We start from the raw sequence: 19,695 nt of genomic DNA, 5'->3' as shown, positions 1-19,695 counted from the left end.
TGCATGTATACAGGTTCTGTTTTGCACTGTCTTGAAATGTTAGTCATCTGAAAACGTTCCAAGCACTTTCTGTATCACAGTAAATATCACACAGAATTGATTTTAATGGTACATGTGCGGAATATCATTTCCTGGAACATACAGTTTTCTAGGTTAAGACGTCAATGCATGCAAGAAGCCAATTAGCTAAAACGAGTATAATAATACGGGTAATTCACGTTCCAGTTATGGAATGTCTACAGTATGTGTTTGCGGGAACGTTTTTAAAATTTTTGTTTTCTGATGCAGCAAATTTGCATTCGGCTATCCTCAGAGCCACTTGTTTTTACTGTTCTCCGACAGTGTCTGTTTGATTTCAAATAAATTAACGGTAATTTTGTTTACCGATACATCATACAGAGATGCATATGCAAACAATTCAATTTAAATTTCAATTAAATTTTCATTTTCAAGCTTTATTGTCCCCTAGGGGAAATTTGTTTTATGGCACAGTCAAACACAACACAATGCACATTATCAAAAGGGAAGAGAATACAGCAGTGTTACAGGAGAAAGAAACAAGAGACAAGAGACAAGCTAGTTACTTTGCATTGTTTAAGAGTGTAATTGCAGTGGGATGAAAGATTTCCTGAGTCTGTTGGTTTTTGGGGGCACAGAAGCGTCTCCCAGATTGGAAAAGTGTGAATTCGCAATGGCGGGGGCTTTTGGCTTCCTTAGTTACCCCCTGTTTGTAAAGGATGCTTAGTTGATTTGATTATTCCCAATTATTTTGCCACTTATATTGACTAATTTACCCAGCCTATTACAGTTACCGGTACTAATGTTGGCAAACCAGCAAGTAAAGCAGCATGTTAAGACACTTTCAATAAATGATAAAAGTAAAAGTTTTATCTAGAGTACCTTAAAGTAGCTGAGTTTCCTAAGGAAGAAGAGTCTCTGTTGGCCTTTTTTATAGTGTCGCAACATTTGTCCCATTTTAGGTTATTGTCAATGACCAGTCCCAAGTATTTATAGTCATCGACAATTTTAACAGGCTGACCATCAATCATAGTGGGTTGAGGGGGTGTGGTATTTTTCCTAAAAATAAATGAGCAGTTCCTTTGTTTTTTAAACTTAACTTAAGGGAGAACTTGTTGCACCAGTTAGTAAAATCATTAAGGATGGGCCCATGATGGTATTCTGTGTCCTTTAATAATTAGAAATTAAGTTTGTAGCATTGATGCATTTAATTTTAGAAAGGAAAGTGGATATCACTTTTTGTTAACGTACTGTACTGTAGGTGTGATGCATTACTTTTTGTTCTCTTTTTCAGAAATGCCACACGGATGAATGCTACTTTATCGAACGACTCGAGTCGAATAACTACAACACCTATCGGTCGAAGAAGTACCCTGAGTGGTACGTAGCACTGAAAAGGACTGGACAGTTCAAATCTGGATCCAGAACAGGACCAGGACAAAAAGCCATTCTCTTTCTTCCCATGTCAGCAAAGAGTTGATTTCACAGTTTCAGAAAAGAGACTCAAGTCTTTTAAATAGCAAGATACTCTGCAAAATACCTTTGGTATTGAGATATACTTTGGTACTGAGGAGATGTGAAAAGCTGAACAAACAGCGCATCACACACCTGTGATATGACTGTCACTTAACACTCATAGAGGTTGCAGTCGATTTCTTTGTGTATACATACAATAAATTAAATTTCAGATGAAAACACAAAGGCATTTTGAATTAATAAAATGTGAATGATTATATCCTAAAAAACGTATACTCAATCTGCTCTAAAACCAAATATTTTAATATATAAAAGGGATGTTATATTATTTATAAGATTTATATAAACATATGTACACAATATCTGTATACTAAATATGTAAAATTCAGAAAATAGCACCACCACCTTTCATTTGAAACAATGTTATTTGCTAATTCATTTAATTTAAAAGATGTCATTTGCTAAAACCATATTTTTAGCAGAGATATTTTTCGTAAATTATTGAACATTGACAGATAGTATAAAACCTCTGTACAAACTTAAGTTTTGATGGCCTCTCTGAGCTCAGTTAATTCATCCAGAATCTTTACTACCGCTTGCTAAAACTAATCAGCATTCAAGAAACGGCAAAATATTATTTCAGTTGATAAATTGCAATTTAATAAAACAATATTTTTTAAAACACTTCAGCTTATTTGCTAAAAATATTAAAATATTGTTTCAAATATTGGATACCAATACCTTTTTTGGACATATATATTGTAGTCTATCCTACGAATATTTATTTTAAAAATATATGTAAAGAAATCAGAAAATCCCTGATTAACATGCCAGTGAGAGTACAGTATTTTGAAACCTAGAATACCTTACTAACAGTAATATCTTAAAGTGTTATTTTATCTTGATGCACTTAGCTTTTATCAGAAAAAGACATGTTTTCATATGGCATAGGCAATCGATTGTGGTAAAGCTGGTAATGTAACCCTGTATAGACTGCTGGGAGTTCTTTTACAACAAGATCAATTTGATCAAAGCCTTCCCTATACCCATATAACAAGAGTTTGGCTATCCGGCTTGTAATTGGAGTGGTTTCATTTGTCTTGGCTAGTTCAGCTACATCCATCCATTCGCATTTCAGACACTCCTGATGGCAAAAGTTAATGTCGAATGACAATGGTTTCAGTCGACAGATGATGTACATATCTGAAATACCAAAAGCTCCAGGGTGGTTATGCTGCTGTCTTATACTCAAGAGGGACTTGAATTCAGAACGAATGCCAGTCTCTTCAAAAACTTCCCGGATGGCTGTGATGCCTGTAAAAATATGCAATGGTTTTGTTAATTTATGATCAAGAACAAGCCTGAAAATGGTAATGGCATGAGAGTGTTTTTTTTTTTTACATTTAAAAGTGATGTTTCTTTCTGATCCTTTTCTTGGAACATCCAAGAGATCTGACTGTTGTCATCATGGTCTAATACAGTACCTGTTAGAGGTGTGAAAATCAGAGAAGACGAACATCTGTTTTCTGCCTTTATTGATGTTAATAATGTGTTTTCTGGCTAAATCATTGAAGGTCCTAGGGTTTTATTTTAAGACAAGCGGCTGCTGCTTACTGTAACACACCCACAAGTTTTGCATTTCCTGAGATGAGATCCTTTTCTTCAGCATGCTTAAATGTTTAACAGATTTCCTTAGACTGACTTTGACTAAAAATGAGAGTTGTGCAATACCAGTGATATCCTGAAAAAAAAATACCAGCAAAAACACAACACTGCAAAAAAACAACACTATCTTTGGAACTGTGCTATGATACATACTGATGTAAAGATCACCAACTTTCCACTAATTTTAAGATTATATGTAAGTTTTGCAAAAAGAGACTGATTTGACCATCTGAACTTCTGAACACTGTGTTTTTAAATTACTATTACTAATGACTAATTATTAAAATTATCTAAAAATTTGAAATTATTAAACGTGTAAGCATTTTTGTTTCAAATTTCTGTTCTTTTCTTCATTTATAATACTGATGATACTGAAGCAGTTAATTGGCAAAAATTTCACAAGTGGACAAAGTTTCTGTGTTCAAAGATCTCGAGTTTCAGAGGATATACTGTACAGATGTTTAATAACTTTTATCATCGTAGAGACCATGCTTCTTTTTTCACATACAGTAGCCTGTAAGTTAAGTTTTTAGTTATTTGCTCTTTGGAAAAATTCATTAAGTAAAAAGTCTAGCTGCTCTGACACCCCAAGCACATTTTGACAATATTGTTATGAGAACGTGATTTGTATTTAAAATAAATTGTAAAGTTTAAAGTATTTGTCCTTCATTTTTGAACCACTGATTTGCCATTGTTTATGTACTATAAGTACAATTTAAATAGAACAGACATATAACGGGACTTTTTAAAAATCTGCCTTTTGAAATGGCAATCTCAGTATGGCTAATATTCTCAAATTAAAAGATAATTCTTGTTAATTCTATTAATACATTTTGTGTTTTTAAAATCCTATTTGTAACTTTAAGAGATAACAGCATAATGTAAAGCATAGTTCTATACCTCAAAATAGTTGCTTGATTGCCTTAAATAACAGTCTATGTCCAAAGAAATATGCATGTGGAATTATGATTAGAGAAAGAGCAATGATAATTTTCTAATTAAAACTAAGTGGTCTGAGTGACTGCTGTCCCACAATCCGATCACAGCACTGAAATAAGCTCTGCCTTCAATTGAATAGTGTGTGACCTGAATCTAAAAATAAAAGCACTAATTTCATACCAATTTTCATACCAATTTCATACTCTTCATAAAATAATATGATACACAAAACATCAAAACATATTATATAACTTTATGAATGACAATGAACCTCTATCCAAATTAATGTGGATATTCTTGTAAATACGTGTCTCTCTATAACAGGAAACATCATTGAAATTTCTGTTAATTTTGATGGACAAATTTTAAAGCTTTTTGCTCCCTTGAAAATGTGCTCCACATTTAGACCAGCCAAATACAATCCATAGATTATGTTTTATTCAAAATAATTTTGTTTTTTCTTATTCATGTTCATGTTATCTTTTGCTAGGTTTGTTCTTTTAAATTTTTGTTACTACTTTCAGACAAATGTGGGAAATATTCTCTCTAGAGCAAACAGCTTTAAAAATTATCCCTTTAAAGGTATACTGTTAAATCTACACTGTTGGATACCACATCAAAATTTACTCAAGTTTTGAACAGGGTGACAAGAAAGCTGCTTTATAAGAACTGTTAATCAGCAGGATTTGAACCAAGCTTTTTGTTTCTAAAATGTATTATTTTTACTTTTTAAACTGTAAATATAACTACTTAACTGAAAACCAGAACCATTTGGATGTTTTTTTATGGTATCTGAATACATTAACATTCATGTGAACTACAACATAATGAAAAGTACAGTGGCATTTTGTAAGAACAAAGTGTAGTATCAGCGCAAATAGCACAAATGTATTGAATATATTTGTTTCTGAATGTCTTTGCTTCATATATAGAATATTAGGTTTTATTTAACTTGATGAAATATACATTAAAATGTCTGTGGACAGACTAAATAACTTACCAATATTTTCCCCTGGATCAGATAGTCCACCAGGGAATTTCCAAGCATTTGCTGTCTGTAAGAAAAATTGCAAAAACAGATTTAAACTGTTTTTTGATTGTGGCATGTACTTTGTTCCAATCCAGAGAATGCTGCAAATGAATGTGTGAATGAGATTCAGCAGAAAGGAATTATTTTGTGTGACTTATATCCTGTACAGATTAAATGTATTAGTTCAATGTGATTCCATGATTTATTTTTTCTTGATTATATCTGAGTGAAGATTATGAAGTTTGATGTTCTACTGATTTTCTTTAATAAATATGGTTCATCTTACTTTATTGGTATTTAAAAATGAAATTGCTGCTAGATAAATTATGATGTAGTTGTCATTTACTTGTTCCTGTTTAAACAATTATGGAAGATGTATTGCTTTTCCTTTACTCAAGCTTTTATATTTTTAACATTTATTGTATTTTAACTTTAAGGTGTAGTGTCTTGTCATGTACTGCACTGGTTAAAAATGTCTCCTGTTTGTGTTCAGTTAAACAAACCTCTGCTGTTATTGCATAAATATTAAATACAAAATTTTTTTTAGAAAGTTCAATTTGTGTTGTGTTATTAATTGAAATTCCTTCCCGTCTGCTGTAATGATTCAGTACTTAAAGAGTGAAGTATTTCCTCTACGTCTTGGCAAAAAATACTAAATTAATTACTGGGATTTGCATTCCTCTTAGCTAGAAATGGGGAATTAATGCTGTGGGGTGTACCTGTGCTTCCAGTTGTGTACTGACGTTTTGCTCTGTGTATTTTTTTTGCTGAAGGGAAAACTAGAGGTCATAAGTTTGGAATGAAAAAACAAAGCACAGAGGCACTAGGGAGGAAGAAAGTATTGTTTGTGTTCATTCTGATCCCGGAATTGCAAATATCTTTGTCTCCCTACACCGAACCTTCTCCTCTTTGTACAGTAAATGCACTACGGCATCGAGGAGAAAACTCATTCATAAATATATAGTCTGCCCTATACACCTTCTATTTAACTAGTATTAATTTAAATGAAAAACATTTAAGTTTGTATTTATTTTCTGCAGCTATTTTGTCTCAAACTTAATTGGCGTCTTCATGCTTCTATAATTAAATAGACATTATGCAAATGTTCATATGAATTAATAGCAAAATAGATATACTACAAAGAGTTTTAATCAACAGTATTTGTCATATATAAAAAGGTATTTAACAAGAAATAATGCTTTTGTAATTAATTTAATTAATTTGTTTCTCATAAGTTATTTTGTTTATAACTGACACAGCAGGATGATCACAAAGGTACGACTAAAGGTGAACAGACACATTCACGTTTATGACTTCGATAGACGCTGTGCTACTATACTCAGTACACTGCAGAATTCAGAGCATTTATTTTTCTTGAAATTCCCTACAGAGACAGATATCCCCAATAGTTCTGCATTTTTTTAAGATACAAAATAATGCTACCTATACTACAGAAATTGTCCTGCTCTAGCAAAGACGAATTTCAGATTAAAACCACATTTAAATGCTTTAGTCAAAATAATTATAAAATCCAAAATATATATAAACCCATTTTTACAAACCTGTGTTCACCATTCATATGATTTACTGACAAATCAAATCCTGCACAAAATAAAATATATAGTAGGCTATGCTTTCATATACAGTGTATATTTTGCTTATGGAAGGAAAAGGAGCTTGGTTTTAAAAAATAGGAATGAAATAAGAAAAAAAACAACTTAATCAGCAAATCAACCTGGTGAGAAAAACACGCTTTTCATGAAATTAAATGGATTTCATGCTGTAGATTTCCGTAAACAGAGTTTTTTTTAATTGCCTTTTGGTATTTAATTAGTTTTGTTTTTTAATGGGGACATTATTCTGAAATGTCAGTAGAGTTCATTTTGGAGACCATAAACTTAAACTGCTCTGTCTGACTTCAGCCTGTCTGCCAAAGCATGTTTATGACTGCGAGCCAGACTATGCTCAGGGCCTCTTTCCAGTGAAGTACAGAGTTCAGCATCAGAAACACTCAGTAAGAAACTCAACTAATTTTTCCTTCTGGCTTCCTAACAAGCAGAGACCTTCTCACCCAAACGACAGCTCTCCTTCATGTCAGGGAGAAAAAACAAACAAAACTCCACTTCCCTTTACCCAAGTCATTTACCACATGCTATGAAGAGAGCATGCCTGGAGGTGCTCTGTTGTAGAGCAGATGTGTGCTTGCCATTTTTTCCTAAATCATCTCAATTCATACTAAAACGCAGCCCAGAAACGGATAAAGGGAGGGCCTCATTGCCCTGAAAGATGATGCTAGCGAGAACTGAAAACAGAATTATTTCATGTCTCATGACAAACAATAAAATATTGTCTTATATAATTAATTCATATTTTACCATTAGCTCATAGGGAGCAGATGCTAGTAATGGCAACTACTAATAATTCTACTAACAAAGCTTATATGCATACAGTGCGGAGATGTCTTATTTGTGCTATGGTTTCATTTACCATTGGTAAAATTGTTTTGAAATTTAAGTCATACTAATTTTCTTCAAAAAATGCACCCCTCTTTGGAAAATATGTATAACAGATTGGGAAAAAAACAGTTTATTTCTTAAAAAGTCTGCCAATAATCAAGTTTCCAGATATCATCTCAATACACATATTAATATGGCAAATAATCATTGATGGTAGGTAAGGTGGGTAGGCAATTTAATTTGAGTCACACACAAATGGCTCATTGGGCCAGAGTCTATCCTGGTTTCTAGGAGTTAAGCAATCAGACAGCTTGTGACATCCCCTCTGGATGAAAAGCCTGTTTATTAGTCCTCCCAGCAATGGAGCAGATAGGATAAAGTACCTCACTCAAAGTACAACAGCTGTGTCTGCAGAAGGGACTTGAACCCACAACCCACCAGAAATGAGTCCAAAAACTATCCCATTATGTGACGTGCCCCCATTTAAAATAAGAAAAATAATAACAAAATCCAGAACACAACAAGAAGAACTCTGGCCTTAATTCCACAGAATTAACTAATTAACCTCTTTCTATGTAAAACTGGAGTATTCTAACCTTTTTAAAGCAATTGAATTGCAAATTGCTACAGTAAATGCAATTCCAGTGATACTACTGTTAATTCCTCTTTAGTTAGTGTAACAGTGTCCTCCAAAGCGGTCGGGACAGCAGTCATGTCTGCAGCAGGGACTTAAACTCACAGCCCAAGGGGGGTTACCATGTTATCCATAATAACACATGCGTTATCACACAGACTGTGACTGTGTCCCTGACTGTGTTAAAATCCATCTCAGAACTGGATTCTGCAAACACTGCCTCAGAGACGTAAAAAAATGTTTCCAATCATGAGGGGGAAATTATTGAAACTGGCTCCAGGAAAACAGCTTAAATAAACTTAGTTAATGACAACCATTTTTAGAAGCAGGATGTGCAACAACGGAAGCTATTCACCTTTCATATAGTCTCAGAAGAGTTCAATATGGCCTTTTCCTGAATCACATTAGTGCAGGTATAAGTCTCTACATAAACACACCATAGCGTGCTGGTTTAGAATTAAACAGAACTAAAGCCAATAGTTAGGTACTGTATGTGCAGACATTTGGCATTTAAAGTTCTGAACCAACTGCATGAGCGCTTTTTATAAACCTAATGAAACTGAAAATCACTGTTAAAATCTTGTGATCTCTTCTTCCTGAGACAATTTACTCTTGAATCTGATTTTAGGGAGAAATTTGCATGGATACATTTCAGTAATTCCACCTGTCACCTGGAATTAGGAAAATTATTATAATTCTAGTTCAAGATATACAGTAGTGTCAAACTCTCAGTCAGAACTTACGTAAAAATGTTTCAGCAATTAAAGTTTTGAGTTCTGCTGTCTTCTTTAATATTTTATTTGAATATGTAACAGATCCACGTCACGTTTTCATAAATTAGTTTTCTCGTGTTTTACATCTATTTAAAAGCAAGCATGTATTTACTATCCACTGCAATCATTGACAGGTGGCACAGTGGTTCACATTATTGCCTCGCAATGCTGAGACGCTGGGTTCAATTCCAGATCTGTGGTGCTATGTGTGTGGAGTTCAAAATCACTAGTGCTCCAAAACTGAAATGTCCTTACTGATAAAGAAAAACGTCCTTGATGATCATATATAAGGAGAAGACATACCTTATTTTTGTCTTGAACAACAAGAACTTTACCATTTCTTTCATCGAGGACAGCGCCTAGGGATGACAGAAAATCGGGTTACTCTTAAAATCTCAGTGTTTGAAAAAATGAGAAGGAACATAGATGAGAAAAATTTAAGCACAAACCCCCAAATATTAAGGTACAGTATGTCTCTGCCAGGCACGTGAGAAGGAGACACTGAATAAAAAACATATCTTAATTTTGGAACAAGTTAAAGGTTTATTCCATGCTGAAAAGAGAAGAGAGGAAACACAACATTTCGGCTGTGGAGCACACCCAAAGAAGGTTCCGCAGTGAAACGTTGTTCCTTTGCAGTCTACGCATGCTGACGCAGCTACCTACTTGAACATTTCTGAATTTTGTCATTTAATCCTCCTTTAAAACAAACAAAACACACAAAGCATCAATTCATTCATGCCTAAAAATTGACATATTCATTCCTTTGGACCACCTTCCTATTTGGTGTTATTTTCGATCCCTTCATGAAAACAATAAAAAATACTGAATATGAAAAAACGCTGCTCATTGATGTCGATGTTTGCAACAACTTTCAAACTGAAAACAGGTCTTAAAAAATGTTTAAACCAGAATATTACTTTTAAAGAGACATTGACTTGGTGCATGGAGATTAGAAAAACACACTGTGCAAAATTCAACAACTATAACGAAACACATTGCTTTGTATGATTTGGCTTAGAATGTATGATTGAGTGAGTCAGCAGCAATTCCTTAAATTATTACAATTTTTATCCCACAGAAGGCTAATGTATTTCATTGACTGCCATAATCTTCTGGTATGTATTGATTATTGCAGTCAATGGGTAACATGTTGTGACTAAGATGCCGAGCTATGCAGTCCTACTGACTTATGAATGCAACAGAATCTTTTTCCATCTGCAGTCCCTTAACTGCCCTCCTACACAGGCAACTCCTACTCACATACTGGGAGGGATGTTTTATCCCAAGAGCAGTTTGGCCTTCCGTGTGGAAATTGATGTCATTAAAGCTGTGAGCACATCACAGACTAAGTGCGTATCACACTCCTAAGTTATCATTATGTGGAGTGAGTAGGAAAACTCGTTTCCTAAAGTAAACCACAGTTTGAGAGCTACAGTATGAGGTAACAAACCAAATAAAACAGGGCGGAGAAATCTAATTTGTTTGATCTCTGGCTGCAGCTGAAAATGCAATGGTGAAAGCTAAAACTTCCAGCTCGAGTCACATTTGACCAATGGCAGTTTTTTTTTTAATTGTGCACAGTTCAGAGGAGGGAACAAAAGAAATACTTTTACTGCAGTTGTAGAATCGTCATTTTAAAAGAACTGCATAAAGATTAATCAAAAGTTAAAATGAAGTTACACTTCATAAAAGTGGGTCTGAGAATGGGATAGGGTTAGGTTATCTTAATGGTCTGTTTAATGGGCTTTCAGACTAATAAGTGGTGAGAATAAATCCTAATTCGCTGGCATACAAAAGCTTCGTTTTACAATTCCAGTGTTGGAATTGCCAGTTGTGTGTTTTTCCGGGCTCGGCTCATCGCTACAAGCACACCCCTCGACCCTGCACACCTTCCTGTCACTCATTTTTGAACGCGTCACAGGCACCACAGCCCCATACCGGAGGTTCAGCGCTGACTGGCGCAGGGGTCGCTGTGTTTGAAGACAGCCGAGAAATCCCTGGCTCGCTATTCGACTGCTCCCACTCTAATACTTCTCAATTAATAAATTACACTTAACACACTCTTAGAATCTACTGGATTTCAGAGGTATTAGCATGTGCCTGTTGTGTTGTCAAAGACCAAACTCTATACCCCACTAATTCTGCAGAATCCATTTATTTACATTTATGATTAAAGACAGAATAATATGCAGAAACCATGATAGTTGTTGGCAGAAGCTCAACTAGAAGCTCAATCACAGTGCTTGTTGAATCCTACAATCCTGTTGTCACTAATCAGAGCCTTGCTGCTGCACATTAATTCAATTCAGTTCAGTTCAGATCAATCTAATCCAATGTATTTATTTGTCACTATACTAACACAGCTGCTCAGTATAATGAAAAGTGTTTCTCATTAGTCTCTCAGGTGCAGTATCTATCATCTCCTGGCGAATCCGAGTCACAGCCACCTGTCTATTCCAGGGCAGACACAGATAGACAGGGCCACATATATGCTCACATCTGAAAATGGCTCCACGGCCGAAACGTTGTGTTTTCCTTCTTCTCTTTTCAGCATGGAATAAACCTATTACTTGTTCATATGTGAATATAGGATGCTTAAAGTATTGTATACGTTCAAATAACATATACTGTACATAACCTCTAAATACTGTATAACCTATAAATAACCCTGCTGTCTACTTTAAAAACAAGCCTATTATACATTCTGTTAGCATGAAGTTGTCAGATTTTTTAGCAAATATAAGGTTATTTTATATTTAGTTCAGTGAGCAGAACTTCAAACTTGTTAGATGTCCATTTTGTACTGATATTACAAAAACACTTGTCCTGCAGAGAACTAACAATGCATGGAATATATTACCAAATAATTGTAATATCATTGGCTTAATATACTATTATGTCATCTTGTGGAGGTTGACATGAAGAGATCTTCCAAAACTAACTCTGATGTGGCAGTGGAAACTCTTATTATACATTAACTTTTTTAGCATATAGAACAATTATGAGATCTAATAATGGACTTACTATAATTTCTTGTATAAAAGCTCTAAACAATGCATTACAGGCTGCTTGTAAGGAACTTTGAATTGTTCACACCTAAAATGGAAGTACTGTACTGTATAATTAATAATAACTTTTTATCTGCATCTAAATAAATGTTTGTACAGGGTATAATAATTGCTTCAAATTCAAACCTTGTTTTCAGAAGTACAAAGTGCAATGCTAATGCATAGAATGGTGCTCTGTTATCTCTTAAAAATGTATGTTAGATGTGTAAACAATTGTTTTTATAATTGTTAATTAATAATAATAAGTAAATAATTGCTCTGCGGCTGAGAGTATTGTACATTATTTGAAATTTCATCTTGAAACAATAATGCAACACAATACAAACACAAACATGTCAACAATACATAATACCAAATCCAATACTTTCCACAATTCTACACTTAAAGGCTCCTTCGTTTCCCAAATTATTTTTACACATTGCTTTGGAATTTAACCACAACAGTAAATCCAAATCTGAATTTTGGTTCCTTTTATATTATGCCAGATTTATTCATCAGCTCAGTTCAGAATTACAGTATTCATTAGTTCAGATAAGAACCTCAGTAATGTTTTTATTCTCCTTCAGCCCAGTGTATTTCCAGGAATTTGTATCTGGCAGTCCTTGTTACTGTCTGTTTCAGATAGCAATGGGAGGAACAGAACACATTTTGAGTCTTAATTTATAAACATTAAAACAAAATATCACAGAGCACAGACGGTTGCAAGGTGAACTGAAGTTCAGGTAATGGGTTTATTTTTCCGACATAGCAGCACAGGCAAATTATTGAGCTGAATACAACTTGACTGAGAAGTCCAGTGAATCTGAAATTTTTGTTATATAGAATCATACAGATTAGGCTACACGCTGAAGACTATAAAATATCATGCCCAATTTTAAAGTAACAAAACTATCATATTTTTTAGGAAATGCTACAATAAAACTGAGTTCAGAATTTTTGGAGGTATTGTATACGCTTTTATTAGAAAAATATTTTAAGTGTACTTCAATGTTTTGTCAAAAACCTGAATAAAAGACTTATCTGTCCCTTTTCTACTTCCTGAAGCTTGTCTGTTGTGACAATATAAGATATAGTGAGCCCACATTGGGAAATACAGTTTAAAATTGATGTGTGAATTTGTTTCACTAAAAGGAGATATGCTTGATGTACAGCCCAGCTGTATAGAAAGTTTTCTACAAGAAGGTGGATGATGCAAGAGAGCATAACCTTGCTGGAAACTGTTAAAGAATGTTTCCAGAAACGCTAACGGCCCCAAGAAGGGTTTCATTTTTCCTGATGCACAACACACAACCACAGGAGGACATCCTCATGTAACATCACAGCAAACCACATTAGCAATGGTACATTAAGATCCAGAGTGATAACTGCTGTTATAAAACGGTCATCAAAACATGTTCTAACATGCCCATTTAAACCTCTCCATTTGACGCATAAAAAGCCTGCCCTCTGCTGGTGATCCTTCCACAAAGGAAAATAAAATATCAACTGTAAACTCAAAATACACTCAGATGTACTCAAAGCTGTATTCAGCAATACAGGCACATTTTAAAGGCAAGAGCATTCCCCTTGAAACAGAGAACATGTAGACTTTAGTACTGTGTCTGCTGTAGGATGCACATCTGTATAACATAATGAAAAAATGCAAAAAATCTGAATACAAAGTAATAAGAATAAAACAAAGGTTACAAACAAGAGCTGGCCATTTGGCTTCTATCTCATTTTGGTGTTAGTATCGAACTGATCTTGGGAGTTCAACTTCCTTGAACGAAGCCAAATTTTTAGCTTCAACATGGCTCGGCGTCTTTTTCCTTGACACCTGGTTTTGGTTCTAAAAAATTAACATTTGTATCATTTGTATTTCACAGCTGATTCTGAAGAAGTCCATTAGGTTGACTCTGTCAAAGCCTCTGAAGCTTCTGAACACTTGGATTAGTTCAACACTAAAAGATTAAAATTCAGGTCTTTAGCCTGTCAAAGTAGGATATTCTTTTAAGCCTTTGAATGTATCTGGTAGCCATTCTCTGGACAATATCCTTCTTACAACATGGAGATCAAATCTATACACAGTACTAAGGTCTTAGTAGTGCATCTTAATAATGCATTACACTAGAACATGTTTAACGTAATGCACCTTTATTACATTTGAATGTTATAATTAAGAGATGTAATACGTAATAAGATAATGTTATAAGAGGTTCAAATAGTTTTAAAAACAAGATAAGCTATTCCATAAATAACATTATCAAGTTTATTATACTTACAGTACATGTAACACTTGTCTACAGTTACCATCCGCAACGAACTTGACTTGCTTACTAACTATACCAGAATCTAGGTCACTGATGTAAAAAAAGAAGACGAGTGACCCTAACACAGATCCCTGTTGTACACCACTAATTACATCACCCCTCATTTTTACCCTCAGCTTTCTTTCCATTAGCTGCTTCTCAGTCCAAAAACATGCATCACCTGGAATGCCTATCACATCCAGTTTTAATTAAGACTATCTATTTTAGAACTTTATCAAAAGCCTTGTGAAAACCTAAACAAACAATATCATGTACTTTGCATACATTGCTGCTATTTCTTGTTTTAAAGAACTAGCATGTCTAACAATTTTCCAGCAGCTATACTACCCTGCAACTCACAACTGGTAACCCACTGAAACTCAGCAGGTGGGAGCCTGGTTAGTACCTGGATGGGAGACCGACTGGGAAAAACTATGGTTGCTGCTGGAAGAGATGTTAGTGGGGCCAGTAGGGGGCTCTCACCCTGTGGTCTGTGTGGATCTTAATGCCCCAGTATAATGACAGGGACACTATACTGTAAAACAAAAGGTGCCACCCTTGAATGAGACGTAAAACTGAGGTCCTGACTCTCTGTGGTCATAAAAAATTCTAGGGTGTTTCTCGAAAACAGTAGTAGTGATACCCGAGTGTCCTGGCCAGATTTAAGCCTTGCCTCCTAATAATCCCCATCTATGAATTGACTTCATTTCTTTCTTCTCTTCCCCTCTTATAGCTGATGTGAGGTAAGCACACTGGTGCTCTATGGCTGCCGTCGCATCATCCAGGTGAATGTTACACTTTGTTTTGAATATCCCTTATGAATCATATTGTCTACAGAAAACAGGCAACTCTGAGTAGTTTAGTTTTAATTATCATTTCCATAAGCCTACTGGCAATAGAAGCAAGGCTAACAATATAGGTCTCTAATTACTTTGTTTGGTTTTGTTGCCCTTGTGAGGATTGGTACAATGTTAGGAATGTTCCAGGCGGTGGGTATTATCCCAGGATTGAATGACACTTGGAAGATCCTATAACATATCCTGTTTGCTTAAGTACAATTGGTAGAATATCATCAGGTACTGGCGATTTGTTTATAATATTCTAATATTTGTGTGACACAATATCATTTTAATATAAAACTTTATCTTGAAGCATAGTGAGGTATGTTGTTTATTCTTCCTTGGCAAACATCTAGGTGAAATATTTATTTCGTATGTTATCCATTTTAATATAATTGTATTATCACCGAGACATTATATGTCTTCTTTTACTGTCTATTTGGTGTTGTAATACTTTAATACTTTGTGCTTTAAGCTGAATATTCTTACAATTATGCCATTTAGTCTCTCAATATCTATTATTCCCCAGTCTACACCTGCCAAAGTGTCTCATTTCTTCAATTCCTACTTTCCTGAAATCATAGTCTTGGACTCTCCCTGCACAATTTCAAAGTATACTGCAAAAAATATTTTGAGATCTTAATAATAATCTTCAGGCTAAGGAGGTAATTTTATTTTATTTTTGAAAAGAGCAGAGAAATACTTTCTCCTTAACTTCAAAAACCTTCAGCACAGCAAGGCAGCCTCAACTGTCAAAGTAGATACTGTGTGGTATGCAATTTAACTCTTTAGGTTATGGCTTTGTTAGACTCTTTTTTATGTTTCACTACCCATTTAATGAATACCAACATTCTAAATCACTAAGCACAGGTCAGAATCACATGAACAAGGGGACTTTCCTACAGTATATTTAATTAAAAATACTAAGAAAGTCTGTTTAGTGAACATTTCATAATATACATTCAAAAGGCACAAATAACATGTTACTCTAATTTCCTGAGGAAGGGTGTCGGTGCAAAAGCTGATGGATTATAGGATTAGCAGCTTTGAAGAACTGTAGTATACAAGGGCTTAAGTTTGAGATTTGCAGACAGAATGGTTGCATGCTGTGGGAAATACAAGTGAGGATATAAGGTGGCAGGAAATGAGACAATATGGCACAGGCAGTCCAACATTAAATGCGAATTCAGTGGAATAAGAGGACAATTAACACAAGCTCCTTCGCCTCTTGATTTCATTAAGTGAAATCTAGAAGAACAAATCTTAACTTTAAATTATTGGACAGCTGTGTACTCTATCTTGCCGTGAGAGGGAAAGCTGAAGAAAACTCAGAAGGCAGAAGGAAGCAGTGAAAACTAGAAAATATTCAATTTTATGTACGTTTATGCATAAAAATATGCCATATCTGGAAAGCAAGAACAACAGTTCAAAATGTCAAATTTTACTTGAGTTATTTTTGTTAAAAAAGTAGGGAATCGTTCTAAGTTAGAATGAAGACCAATTGGTAACTCCAATCCATGTGGTTTTCTTTTGTGTGAGGTTAAATTAATATTTTTGAGCAGGTAGCTGCGTCAGCATGCATAGGCTGCAAAGGAACAAGTAAAAGTTTATTCCACGCTGAAAGGAAAACAAAAGAGACACAATGTTTCACAATGAAGACTCCCCAGCCAAATCACCATGTCTAGTTTATTTTCCTTTCAGCAAGGATTAAACCTTTACCTGTTTCTAAATCAATAACTTCTTTATATACCTCAGCCATTAAAATATATAGGATGTCTTTCTAACATATCTAGCTGATAGTTCACACTTATGTTTCACGGGTCAAGGCTCAGGGATTTGTTGCCAATTTGCCTTTCATTCCTAATCCACTGTTATCCACTGGAATATATTTTTGAAACACCTAGTTAACTTGGCACTGCAAGACGGGATTTAAGCTTTAAGACAGAAGAGCTCGTCCAGCTGTTCGAAGCGATCTGTATCGTATGGTACCTGCTACGCCGACCTGGTGTGTGGCATACCCTGGAAGCCTGCTGGTTCCCTGTCCCAGCCACAGCGTGAGTGTGGAGCTGTCCTTCTCTGCGTGGTGGAAAGCGAAGCCCTGGGAGGCAGCCACAGTCACAAACCGGCTCTGGAAAATGGGAACATGAAGCCACACCGCCACTTTGCCTTCAGCCCTCCACTGACTGAGAGAATCTGAAATAAATAAGGAAGCAACTCTGATAAACACTGAATGCTTACATGGGAATCGTAAGCTATATAACTTTAGCTTTTCCATGAAATTCAGCTGTGAAAACAACCCATCTTGGAAGGTAATTGGTACAAATGAAGTTTGTGCAGAAATCAGAAATCGGTCACTGCAACTATGTGAAACAGCATTCTTTTACAGAAAAAAAATTATGATGTATCAAATCACCCCTTCTCACATTTTGCTATAGGTAAAACAAACCATTGGATCTTATTTAATAACTTTCCAGTTCTATATCCAGTGTCATAAACACTTGCCACAGCCTATAAGCTCATTAAAATCAAAACATAATCTTCTTTAAGATAGGTACACTTCTATTTCATTTATTATTTTTGGTTACTTGAGGGGTAGCCCAGCACCTCCAGTCAATGTCCTGAACTTTCTGGATTCTATCTAGTTACTTAAAGCAAGCCTGGTACCAATGTATGTATTCAGAACGTCAATTAGTTATAAATTAAATTAGATAATGGCACAATGTGGTATCTACTGAAACAGAAATAAAAGGAACATGAGATGGGAGTACTGAGTACTTGGGGAGGAGAATGCAGAGGTACAGTAGGGGTAGCAGCCCCAGCACCCTGCCTAAATTCCTAAAAACCTGAAGTTTCCTCTTAATTTACTTGGTGAATTTATTTCACACTAAATTTTCCCTGGAGTGGGAATGCTGGTGCATTATAGCTCAAAAGCCTTATCTAGGTGTGGGATGCACATCACTTGTGGATGAAGTGGGTCCACTCCAATAGCAACCTTGGATATAATCCACTACAAAAGCGCAATTATTAATTATTAAGTGGAATTATTAATTCCTGATTAATTACAAAACACACAATTATCTGCAGAACATTTGATTTTATTGGCCATCTTGGTAGATGCTCATTCAACACGAGATATTAATCGAAATAAAATAATGCTACAATGAAAATTGGTGAACCAGATGATTCACATACAAACCGCATTTCCACAGTATGTTCCGTATCTATTTATCATAGTCTAAACTGCCAGCTATTTCACTAAATATGGTCATACTACTCTGTATTGTTCATGACACAAGCACAGGTTGAACCAAGTACAGCATTGCTTTTAATAATTTATTGCCCCCTTAAAATGCAAAAGTACAGATAATGAGAAGGAAACCAAATTGTGGGCACTGATTCAAATATGTGTTTGATGGCTTTGAATTTGAAAAGTAACATCAAATCACTAAAGAGACTGCAAATGAGAGCAGACCATCCAGTCTACTGAGCATGCAGGTGTTCTAGTACCTAATTGATATGAGGACCATATGGGCTCGTTCCACACAACATTGTGTAAATACAGTAGGTGATCATTCTCTCAGTTTTAAATAACTTTCCCTTTCTTTAGCTTTTGGCTTTTCAGAGCCTTTTCTTTTGACCCTGGTAACTACCTGGTTGCTCTACTTATGACTAATCCACAGTTGCAATATCTTTTCTGTAGCAAGCTGAAGAAAACTGTACACAATATTCTAAATGAGGTCTTACTATTGCATTATACAACTTTAACATAACAACCCTTAATATCAAGTTTACACTTTTAGCTCAGACCCCTGTGTTATTATAATGAATAAATCACCCCAGTCTGAGAATTCCCCATTATCCGATCACTCTGGTAACCAGACATAAAGGATGTAGGATCAAATCCAGGATTGGATACTGCTGTTGTATCCTTGAACGTCTGATAAAAACACATGTAGTATGTAAGCTCTCTTTCAGTAGTATAAACGTGTGAAAAAATTCGATAGTTCAGAGTAGCTAAAACACTGCAGTCAGCATTTTTAATTGCTTCTGTATACAAACTACAGTACGAGTTTGTAACTATTATTATTATTATTATTATTATTATTATTATTATTAAGTCTACTTGCCTCGCAACATTCTCTGAAAAGCATCCTCACTAAGGTCAGATGGAAATTCATGTTCGTTGAGATGTACCGTGACTCCTCCGAATTTATCTGATTTCCCAGTTATTAGACTGTTCTTTGTTGTTGCTGTTACTTGTTCATTTTGCTGCTGACAGTGTTTCCCCGTACGCGAGCAAAATGCTTTGAGCCCTCTGCGTCGGCTGAGGACAATAGGTGTACAAAAACAGGACCTTGCCGCAATCGCATATGTTGCGACTCGCAACATTTTAAATGTAAGAGCTGCCTTTCTTTAATAACAGTAATAAAAAAACAACTAGAGCGTAGCTTCTCTGAATGGCTCTCGAGCACTAAAACAGCAGTTAAGTTTTGCATAAAAAGAGAC

The 19,695-nt window shown here is 35.1% G+C and overlaps 2 protein-coding genes across 2 annotated transcripts in view; one reads left to right on the top strand and one right to left on the bottom strand.

Moving 5' to 3' along the window:
• The window catches only part of fgf2 (fibroblast growth factor 2), a 25,540-nt gene extending 19,856 nt beyond the window's left edge, over positions 1–5,684 (top strand). The window contains exon 3 of the mRNA XM_006629165.3: positions 1,313–5,684. Within this exon, the coding sequence (XP_006629228.1) occupies positions 1,313–1,498 (186 nt within the window). The 3' untranslated portion in view covers positions 1,499–5,684. The remainder of the gene's footprint in view (positions 1–1,312) is intronic.
• nudt6 (nudix (nucleoside diphosphate linked moiety X)-type motif 6) lies at positions 2,405–19,695 on the bottom strand. Its single transcript, XM_006629195.3, has 5 exons — positions 19,317–19,695; positions 17,179–17,382; positions 9,295–9,350; positions 5,099–5,153; positions 2,405–2,808 (listed from the first exon to the last, which is right to left on the bottom strand). Exons 1-5 carry the CDS (start codon positions 19,576–19,578, stop codon positions 2,405–2,407), a joined length of 981 nt encoding a protein of 326 aa, XP_006629258.1. The 5' UTR covers positions 19,579–19,695.

This window comes from Lepisosteus oculatus, chromosome 1 (genome assembly GCF_040954835.1).
Source record: "Lepisosteus oculatus isolate fLepOcu1 chromosome 1, fLepOcu1.hap2, whole genome shotgun sequence".
NCBI lineage: Eukaryota > Metazoa > Chordata > Actinopteri > Semionotiformes > Lepisosteidae > Lepisosteus > Lepisosteus oculatus.
The sequence above is the reverse complement of the archived record's forward strand: the minus strand, read 5'-3'. Positions and strand labels throughout refer to the sequence as shown.

Excerpts from the sequence above, each read along its gene's own strand:
- nudt6 (XM_006629195.3), bottom strand. The coding sequence starts at position 19,578 with ATGTTGCGAGTCGCAACATATGCGATTGCGGCAAGGTCCTGTTTTTGT. Across the intron at positions 5,154-9,294 it reads TTGTTCAAGACAAAAATAAG|ACAGCAAATGCTTGGAAATT; the intron begins GTATGTCTTCTC and ends TTTTTCTTACAG. Across the intron at positions 2,809-5,098 it reads TGATCCAGGGGAAAATATTG|GCATCACAGCCATCCGGGAA; the intron begins GTAAGTTATTTA and ends ATATTTTTACAG.